At 43.8% G+C, this 11,131-nt stretch overlaps 1 protein-coding gene across 1 annotated transcript in view; it reads right to left on the reverse strand.

Annotated features, from left to right (window-relative positions):
* LOC107119512 (calmodulin-lysine N-methyltransferase-like) overlaps positions 1-9,813 on the reverse strand; it is a 76,795-nt gene extending 66,982 nt beyond the window's left edge. The window contains exons 1-2 of the mRNA XM_015422000.1: positions 9,783-9,813; positions 9,514-9,574 (exon numbers count right to left, since the gene is read on the reverse strand). Coding sequence (XP_015277486.1) covers positions 9,514-9,574; positions 9,783-9,813 — 92 coding nt within the window. The remainder of the gene's footprint in view (positions 1-9,513; positions 9,575-9,782) is intronic.
* Between the last annotated feature and the right edge of the window lie 1,318 nt (positions 9,814-11,131).

Genomic DNA, 11,131 nt, shown 5'->3' on the forward strand with positions numbered 1-11,131 from the left:
ATTAGGGATTTTTCAAAGGCAAAGTAAAAAGGTGCTGCATAAAAATCGTATGTTCTCCCTTATTGCTGTAAGATTACAAATCACTAGGCAATGGGAAATGACTTCAGTGCTAGTTGTTGAATCGTGGTACAAGATGGTGTGACTTCCGGTGATGTCAGGAGGTGTGGCCTTATGACACACTTCTGGTGATGTCAGGGGGTGTGGCATATGCTAATGAGTTATGCTAATGAGCTCCGGCAGCTCTTTTTCTACAAAAAGACCCCTGGAAGGGACTCCTTGCTTGTGACCTGCTTGTCTTTGGGTAAGATATTTTATGGATTCATGTAATTTCTCTCCATTTGATTATCTATGTGGAGGGAAGATGGCATGGTTTAGTCTGATCAGATCTTGAAAGCTAAGCAGGATTGGTACTTGGATGGGAGACCATCAGGGAAGCTTCTGCAGAGGAAGGCAATGGCAAACTACTTCTGTTTCTTACTTGCCTTGAAAGCCCCTTGCTGGGGTCACCATAAATTAGTTGTGACTTGATGGCACTTACGTACATAATTATGTAGCAGTAATATATGGTATAATTTTAGGATGAATTAGGCAATCTTAAAAATGCAGAATAGGCAGTAATAGAGAATAAAATGGCAGCAGAGATTTTCTAATAGTATCACTTGCGCACTATATCCACCATGTTCTGATATAGGGAAGCTAACTAGATGCCTAGGATTTCTTAAATTCACTTCTGTATTTGAATCAAGTCTGACCAGAGTAATCTAGAATAAGGTGGTGCATGTATACCTTTAAGGCAAGGGTGTCAAACATGTGGCCCGGGGGCCGGATCAGGCCCTCGGAGGGCTGCAATCTGACCCGCAAGGTCTTGGCTGTTTCCTGCTTCCTTTTCTAGTTCTGCTGCTGCAATAACTCAGAGCAAGATGTGTCAGTTATCAGAAACTATTAAATAGACAAAATATTGCAAGAGTGCTAGCGTTTTAAGCATGTTTTATTTAAAGTTTAAAAAATCTTTAATTGTGTTTGTGTCCTTTATAAAGTTTATATCTCTGCTACCTGGCATTACATTTTATGACACACATGGCCTGACCCAACAAGGTCTCATTTATGTCAGATCTGGCCCTCATAACAAATGAGTTCGACACCCCTGCTTTCAGGGGTGTGTGTATCCATGTATGGTGGGCTGAGTACATCAAAGTATGTAAAGGAATGATGAGATAATTTGTATTAACATGTATGTGCAAATTGAACGTCTACATGTACACTTCTATTCAGGGAGGAGAGGCCTATTAATATCTACTCGTCATGTGCCTAAAGGGAATCTCCATATACAGAGGTAGGCCTATTAATATCTACTCGTCATGTGCTTAAAGGGAATCTCCATATAGAAAACCTATGCATACCAGAGCTAGGAGGCAGCAGCAGGGGAAGGCATTGGTCTCTATACCCTTCTGTTGGCTCTACAGGGCAACTGGTCAGCCATTGCATGAAACAGGATGGTGGAGTAGATGGACCACTGGTCTCATCCAGTAGGGCTCTTCTTACATTAAGTGTCTGTAGGTGCACAACAGTCCCCTCCCTCCCTCTGCCCCATGTTCACCAATAACATATTAAAATAAATGGAAAACAGAAATACCAAATTAAAATGATGCACACTCTTGGTTTCATGTTTTAGCACAGATCCTGAATCACCTGAAAAAGACTTGAAAAGGTAATTAAGCCCTGGACACTGCACCACCCATAACGACAGTCAGATTTGCTTTACTTGGTTTATATATGCACTACGGGAGACCATTAACTTAGTCGCATAAAATGAACATAAGAATCCTTGTGTGGACATGCCCTCAGATGTATAAGGCAGAAGTAGTAGGATTGGGGAGGGGAGAAATGAGAGTTGATGTCTACACTCCTGCCCAAATTAGCCCCATGGTATACCTCAGAGCTTAGGGGGATGAAGTGGGAATGTAGATGACTAGAGTGAGTTTAGCAACGGTCTCGTGACGAGGACACAAGAACATTTAGGAAATCCTATGAGATGTTAGTGAAGAATGCTAAAAGGGAATTTTAATGCAGTATCCATTGCATCCACTAGCTCTCACCCAGCACAATTATTTAGGATAATCAGGCCATTTACATCTCTTACAGAGAAAACTCAAAATGTAGTAATCTGGCCATTAGCTGTGAGGCTTTTGGAGTTTTTTTATGGATAAAGTCTTGTTACTCCACTATGACCTGCCTGCCATCATTGATACAGTATGTGAACTGGAGACCCTTTGGCTGTCTTTGGATTCAGTATTTGACAACTTCAGCTGACTCTTGTGGGCTGGTGTAGACAGGATTCTGTGTCTGTCCCATAGCTATGATGGGACATTTTGGGCCATGCCTCTTGATTAAGTGCCATGCCCCACAAAAAGTCATGCCAGAAAGCCATTTTTAAAATATTTATTTATCAGGTTGAGCCGGCCAGTAGGCAAGCAAACAGCCAGCTCTCTACCTGCCGGTCAGGTGCCAGGGCAGCGAGCAGGTGGGCAGGCTGCTGCTCTGCCTCTCTGCAGTGCACCTGCTCCAGGCCTCTTTTCAGTGCTCCTGCACCAGGGGAGGAGTCATGTGACCTGACCATGTAACTGGGCCACCATGGGTCATATGACTCCTCCCTGGCACAGGCACACTGCAGAGAGGCAGCAGCCTCCTCGTCGCCCACTGCCCTGGTGCCTGTTTCACCTCGGAGGGAGCCTTGTCGCTATAGAACGTAATGCAGAAAGGCAGCAGCCTCCTCACTTGCCTGCTGCTCTGGTGCCTGTTTGACCTCAGAGGGAGTCTTCTTGCTATGGAGCATAATGGTACCTTGCTAAAGAGGTAATTACCTCTAATTAGATTAGGAATTTACTCACCCCCTGCTCCACTATTCCCAGCCCCTGCCCCATTACAAAAAAAAAATCCTGGCTACAGGCCTGTTCCGGGTGCTATTAAGCCAACCACTTGCCTCTTAGACCTGTGTCCGTCATGCTTGGTGAAAGCCAGTGGTGAGGGAATACAGGTCCCCCTGGTTGATATTATCAATCTGCCCCTTAGTTCCAGGGTTTATCCAGGGGAATTAAAAGAGGCTGTGGTAACACCACTCTTAAATAAACCATCTTTGGATCCCACTGATCCTTCCAATTACTGCCCAGTCTCAAATGTTTCATTTTTGGGAAAGGTAATTGAGAGAGCAGTGGCAGAGCAGCTCCAGAGCTTCCTGGAGGACACGTCGAACATGGATCCATTCAGTCTGGTTTCCACCCTGGCCACAGGACAGAAACAGCACTGGTCGCCCTCCTTGCAGGCAGCTGGATTGAGGCGGGTTGGCGCTGTTGTTACTGCTTGATCTGAGAGCAGCATTTGACACAGTCAACCACGAGCTGTTGATCCACTGCCTTGCCAATGTAGGAATTCATGGGATGGTCTTATAGTGGCTTACCTCATTCCTCCAAGGTTGGGGACAGAAATAGGGTGCTATGAGATAGGGTGTCACCTCAACACACCTTAATATGCAAGGTCCCTCAGGGGGGCAATCCTCTCTCCACTGTTGTTTAACATCTACATGTGCCCCCTCACCCAGCTGGTGCAGAGTTTCGGGATGGGTTGTCACCAGTACGCAGATGACACCCAGCTGTATCTGCTGATGGATGGACAGACACCGCCCCAGGTATTTTGGCTGAGGGACTGGAGGCCATGGTTGGATGGCTGAAACAGAGCTAGCTGAGACTGAATCCATCTATGACGGAGGCTCTGTGGCTGGGTAGGGGGGATTCAGGGCTGGGGTGCTGACTCCCGGCTCTTGTAAGTGGGTCTCTAATGTCGGCACCAGTTGCCAGGAGCCTGGGTGTGCTTCTGTATGCCTCCTTATCTAGGGAAGCCCAGATCACAAATGTTGCTAGACTGGTATTCCTTCAGCTACACCAGATCAGGCAACTTGCCCCCTTCCTGTCTTGCCCTGATGTAGCCACAGTTATCCATGAAATAGTCACCTCCAGGCTAGAGTACTGTAACTTGCTCTATACAGGGCTACCCTTGAGACTGACCCAAAAATTACAACTGGTCCAGAATGCAGCAGCGCAGGTTCTTACTGGAACCCCTCTAACAGCACACGTCCAAACGATGCTTCACCAGCTGCACTGACACCAGACTCAATTCTGGATCAGGTTCAAGGTTCTGGTATTGACTTTTAAGGCCCTAAACTGTCTGGGACCAATGTATCCATGGGACCACCTCTCCTGGTATACCCCCCCCCCAAAGAGCATTACGCTCAGAGGAGAAAAACCTTCTAGTGATCCCTGGCTCGAAAGATACCCAGCTGTCCTCAACATATCCAATTGTCCTCAACCAGAGCCAGGGCTTTTTTGGCCCTGGCACTGACACAGTGGAACTCTCTGCCTATAAGACAGAGATGTTCTGCTAGGCCTATGGTTGAGGACGGCAATGGCCTTCATCAATCCTGGCTTCCCCCCCCCCCAAAGGGGCTAGGATATAAATTGGTGTAGCTAAGTGTCATCTGAAATTGCTACTGAACTGTTAACTGTTTTATTATTTATCATTTTAACTGTTAACATGATTTGTGAATGTATTACTGGAAATATCGTGTACAGGGAGGGCGGTTTACAAGACAAATAAATAAATAAATGATGTGACTATTTGTCAGAAACAGCTTCATTTTAGATTTTTATGAGGTTTGAAAATAACCACAACAAATGCTCATTAAAATATACTTTGTTGTTAATCTTACCCCTGTATCCTACTAAAATCTTCCCTCCAGTCCTAACATCACATCCTTCACACATGGCATTCATATAGAATGGAAGAAACTTTACTATTGAAATCACAGGCAGAATTTCAAGTACCCCAAACAAACCCATGAACATAATAAAAATAGACCTACAAAGCAAATTTACTGCTCATAAAATTCTATAAACAGTGTTTATGTTTTTTAAAAAAAATTGAATAAAAAGTGGTTAAGTGAAAACCCTTGAAGTGCACATTTTTATATAAATGGTCCTTGTTCTGTACAAGAGTTACTATTTAGGCAGTATGTATTCCCAATAAGGTTATTTTCTTTAAAGCGTATCACTGAAAACCTTCATGTAAATAAGTATATACTTACAGATAATAGTGCTTGTTAAAACATGCACTATTAGCATAAACAGCTCTTTGAGGAGCCATTGTTGACTTTTCAATAAATATGTAATCTGAGGAACTTCATAAAATGAGAATTAAACATGAAAGTTCTCACCAGTCCTAAACCTGGCAGGCCTTGTTCACAAGTGCACAGCACAATGAACATCTGCTCAAGCCAATAGGAACCTTGGATTTTCATGAGACAAAGATTCAACATATATCAATGAACCAGCAGGGATTTTGCTCTCTACTCTGACGTTAGACATCTTCGATGAACACAAACTGAAAATTCATATGCAACTATTTAATTTTCCTCTTCACTGAAACAAACAGAAGCCCTTGAACATATAGAGTCCTGTGTGTTCATGCATTTGACCACTCAGATTCTGGATTATGTGTAAGGTTACCATTGTTGCAGTGTTTTCAGAAAGAGGGAGCAAAGAAATTTCAATGGCAGGGACGAGATTCTCAGAAAGATTCAAAATTTGCTCATGGATATATTTGCAATCAAACAATACACCAAACCAGTATATCTTTTGTTGTTTCTTTTTCATTCTTCACAGCAAAGACAAGTTGCTTGCTTGAGACTGAGCATCAGCCTTACTAGTTTACTGAAGAGCTGGTGCTCCTTTCCTTTTATTTCCTTAGAAGCTTAACAAATCTTTAGCAGCGGCAGATTCTCATTCATTTTTTGGACACAAGGACTAAAATGACTGAAACAAATTTTGCTATTGCCAGAGTGAATTTAGGATCCTTATCACTAAGCAAAGGAGACAGAGTGCTCCAGCCTTAGGTAGAGATAACTGACTCTCTGCTTATTCCCAGGAGGCAGGGCAAGTGACTTCCTGCTTACTTCCCTCTGACCAGCTATGACAATATGAAACTATGGCCCTGGTCACACGGGAGGATTTGCCCCCCGAGACGGATGGATTGAGGGCAGATTAAACCGGCGCGATCAGATGCCAACATCTGGCAAGCGTCGCGCACCAGCCCCTAACCCATAGCTTCTGGCCGAAGATGTGGATCTAAAAGAGCTTAGTGAAAGGGCAGTACCTACCGGATGACGCGCAGCACCGGCGGCCATGGGATCACCGACGCGCAGTTATCCCATGGTATGTGTGGCAATGGCGAACTGCACATGCGCACAACTGCTGCAGCTGGCCCTTCTCGCCCTTCTTAGCGTCACTTCCCCTGCAGCATGTGATCGCGACTGCCGGCAGAAGCGCAGAGCCTCGGGGGACCTGTCTGATCCCACTGCCACGCTTCTGTTTGTTGCAGCTCTAAAAAGCCGCACTTCCCCCGCGGCTTTTCCCGCTCGTGTGACCGGGGCCTATGTTGTGCTGAGACAGTCCACTGAGGTCCACCTAGTTTTCTCTTTAGCTTATCTCATGTCTGAGAGTCTGACAGAGCTGAAAATACAGTACTGTTCATGGTTTTTAAATGGAGGGGCTTACAGCAGCTAGTTTGGAAGCATGTTTCATTTATTCCATTTGTGTGCCAATTTTCTCCCCAGTGGGGACCCAAAATGGCTTACAACATTCTTCCCCTTTCAATTTTATTCTCACAATACACCTGTGAGGTGGGTTAGGCTTAGAGTGTGTAACTGGAACCCATCAACTTCCATGGTAGAGTGGGGATTCAAACATGAGTCTCCTAGTCAGATACTCTAACCATTCTACTAAGGTGGCACTTTCTGATTTGTCTTAGCGAGCAGAGATATTCAGAAGCAGGTGGAACAAGATGGTCATAACCATTTCAAAATCAATAACAGATAGTTTCAGAACCAATGCTTCCAATGAGATTTCCATATGCTCACCCATTGCAGTCAAGTTGGGTAGGCCATAAAGGCCCATTCCCCCAATAAAGCACAGCATTTAGAGGAACGATTTCAGCAAAACTTGCTTGGTATTTTTTTGGCAGCAAACACAGCATTCTGCATTGTGTTCCCCTTCTAAAGACAACAAAGACAATCATAGATGTTGTCAAGTCCCCCAGCTGCAGCTCCATAAGAGCACAGGTGTGAAGAAAAAGAGAAACTTCCTCAAGGAAAGAAAACAACTGGTTCAGCCAAAATAACTAAAGAAACTAAGAAAACCAAGAACACTCCCTAGCTAATGAAACAAACCCACAAAAATGAAGCTATTGGTCATAAAATGTGAGTGAAAAGGCATTTTTGCTACCCCTTGGGGAATGTGCAAAGGGGTCCAGAAGGGGCAGAAGACTCAACCCCCTGACAAGACACTAGAAGGTTCTACCTCAACATAGGTGCATGGAGATGTAGGCAGATGTAGACCGAGAACCTAGAGATGTAGGCAGAGAACCTAATTGTTAGGCTAGCACAGAAATAATGAAGAAGAAAGCAGAAAGATATTCTTGTGAAAAATCAAGTGTGGTCTAAAACACAGGTGGGAATATAACCCCTACCACTGCCCTTGGTACCTATAATTATGCTGATGTACTGAAAAAATACTCTATAAAAATACTTTTTCCTGAATAAATAAATATAATGATAATAGTGTGCAAATTTAACAAATGGATGGCAAAATTGCAATGAAGTGGCTGTTAGGAGAGGTGATTAAGCATCATGAAATTAGCCTTGTGGCAAGCTGATCCTGGGTCCACTTTTGTGATGAGGAAAGTACAATCAGAATCAGTTAATCATCAAAGCAAGCTATTCATTTAAAATACAGTTAGCCCAGCTTTCATTCACATACAGATGATGGACATCTATAACAGACAGATGGAGGATAGTCAGAATTCAGCTTATGTAGCAAAGGTGATAACTTCTGTATTTTGATAAGGGATACACATTTTTAAAACCCTCTGTATTTATTATTTATTTATTCTATATCACTGTATCACATTTCTATATCAGTTCTCATTAATTCTTTTCATTATCACATTTCTATATCAGTTCTCATTAAAATAATTCTTTTCGAAGAGGTTTAGAAAACTGTAAAAATGCAAAATACAATTGAAATGTAATAAAACAATCCATAAAACCCAAAAATGGCTAAGAATTCAATACAAAATCATAGTAGTGGTGCTATGGTGGCTGATTTAAGGACACTCTACTCCTGGCTTCCTGACACATGCATCATCTGGTCTTCCCTCCTAAAGTGGCACTAGTGGTGTGGGGCCATTTCACTGGCCCAGGTGGACTTGGCTAGGTGGAAGACATGCAAGGCGATGACGTAGGTGGTGGAATCCCTGGGGGGACGTGTCATTCCATACCCAGACATTATGTTTTGGTAGCCAGCCCTCTACAGGGTGAATGGGGTTCATTTATCCAAGTGGGGCTCGGATATTTGACTTCACGGTATCAGGGATGGCTTGCTTGGTTTGCTACAGGCTCCTACTTTGGCGGGAGCCGGGGTGGGGTGCTATGTAGCAGTTGGACCCCCTGGCTCTGTGGCAGATGGAATATTGGGATGGATCCTTTGGCTAGGGAGGCAGTGCCTGTGTGCTCGCATCGCATGGTTACAGGGACCCCCATCAGGGGTCTGGTGGAGCCAATAGATTGGCATGCCCAGCTCAGGGGCTGTCAGCAGGGCTCTCACCACTGAGTGGCAGGGGAACCACATGGCTTCTGCAGGGCAGCTTTGCTTCTCCTTAGATGCAACCCAGGAGGCATGTTGGGGGTGTGAGACTCATTGATTCAGGATCCATCTCCATGCAGTGCCAATGATCCTGCGGTGTAGTCGATAAAACTGTGGCCTGTTTTACCCAGATCCAATGTACAGATTGCTCATTTCCTCATCTGCACTCCTCTCCCTCTGTGCCCTTGGGTCCACAAACATCCTACACTCAGTTTCAGCTCAGCTTTAACTGTCTCTCCGTTCTTTCTCTTATTGTACCTGCACAGCTAAATGTGGAGAGAGAGAGGGAGACTAAAAGAACATTATACATGAGTATTAAAAATACACAGAAATACAAAATGGCACAAAACACACTGGAAAAGGTAGAAAAAGCCTGATGCCAAAGAACTGGTTTGAAAGCATGACACACCTTCCAAGACAGCACTTTGATGACTTTCAGAATTGAAGTCAATGTAAAGAATGGCTTTATTTTTTTCTTGACCTTCACAATCAGTGCTGATCGATTGGCGTCTCCCTTTTGTTTCCCAAAAAACAAAGTGAAATAAAACGCCTTGAGTGGAAATCAAAAGTCTTTGACATATAGCAGAAAGCTTGCTGTGCAATATTAGTACCCAAAGGCAGCTCCAAATTCTTTGTTAAGAGCAACATGCTTTCACCTTGAACTTTCAAGAACTGAATCTGACGACTTAAATCATAGCAATCTTTACTATGCAGATATAATAAAACTAATGGATTGGAAAGGGTCTTTTGTGGGTTGTCTTTGTACCTGAACATTTCATGGTGCTTGAGGCAGTAGTAAGCCAGCACCTCTTCAGAAGGCCAGATACCTACAATAAAATACAGCAATGGTCAATTTTAAAGAACAGATTTTAAAATATATATTTTTAAAAACCACTTTTTAGATCTAACCAAAGCAAACTTTTTTAAATTGTTTTTTAAAAATGAGTTAACGGGAAATAGTACAAGATTTTGATTCTTTTTGGCTATGTCACACACACACATAATATGTACAATAGTTTTTTTAAAAAACTGTACCGAATCTGTACATCAAATTCGCTTGAGCCATTGTGATACAGTGGCTAGATTCCACACCACACATTCCCATTCAGCTATGAAGCTCACTGCGTAACCTTCTGTCTTAAATTTACCTAACACAATTGGTATGAAGTAAAAATAAAACTTATAGCTCCATGGAGAGAGTCCAGCTGAAATTTAACAAAGATACTTTTTTTGGTGCCAGATTGTGAAATGCTGAGAGAAATGTTTTCAATATATCAGCTATGTTCTGTTATTCTGAAAATGTGAAAATAATTGAGAGCCAAACAATGCAATCCTAAAATTACTCCTCAGGCTTACACATAAGAGCAAGCCCTATTGAGTACACAGGAGTAGGAATCTGAGTAGACATGCTTAGGATAGTACTGTGGGGCCCCTGCCACATGGGGGGGGGGAATGTGCAGCCAAAGTGCAGCTTTTGGAAGCCGCACCAAAATAGACACGCCGCGGTGGGATCACATGGATCCCCTGAGCCACGGAGCCGTTGCTCCCTGGCACGATCAGATGCCGGGGAGGAAGCCACGGTCAGGAGTCTGAGGCAGCCGGCTGCGCATGCATCTGCATGCGCAGTTCAGCCAGGAGCCAGGGATGCACCAGCAGAAGGACACACCAGCAATCCCACGGCCGCGGTTGCTGCGGCTGTTCAGGTAAGACCACCTCTGTCGGTGGTTCTTTTTTGCTGCGGGGTTTCCGGGGTTAGGGACGGATCAGGGATGGGTGCGCGCTGCTTCCCAGATGCTGCAGTGAGATCGCGCCCGTTTGCTGCAGCCCTGATCCATCCCTCTTCCGGGCCAAAACCCTCCGTGTGACCGGGACCTAAGTGAAGTTTTCAGTCTCATGGCTATGAGTGTGAGCTGTGTGACTCAGATGCCTAGTTCAAAAATGCATCTCATTCACGGTCTCATTCACTATATTACCTTAAGTAAGATGCTCTTTTAGTTCCCCTCATGGACAATATGGTAATATTAATGGCCTACCTCACAGGGCATGCCCCCCTTGCATTTTGAACTTAACTGGGCTTAATTAATTATTGACACTAAACAAATTATAAATAGAGGCCAAAGTAGTAGCAAGTTAGCAACCGCCTGGACCTTCTGAAATATAAGCAAAAGTTCTTAATGTATAATTTCAATATTAGCCAGTGGTTGAATTTGTGTACATCCAAAGGATGGTGATAACTTTAAGCAGTTGTCAGCTAAAGGGCAATCTTCATTAGCCATGGTATCGTTAGGATTTAAATTATATCCTCTATGGCCTGCAGCCAACAGAGAGGGATAATCCATAAACACTACCACAGTATGTTAGATCAGAGTCAAACAACTGCAAAT

This window comes from Gekko japonicus, unplaced genomic scaffold (genome assembly GCF_001447785.1).
Source record: "Gekko japonicus isolate JY-2015 unplaced genomic scaffold, Gekko_japonicus_V1.1 scaffold128, whole genome shotgun sequence".
In the NCBI taxonomy this organism is placed as follows: domain Eukaryota; kingdom Metazoa; phylum Chordata; class Lepidosauria; order Squamata; family Gekkonidae; genus Gekko; species Gekko japonicus.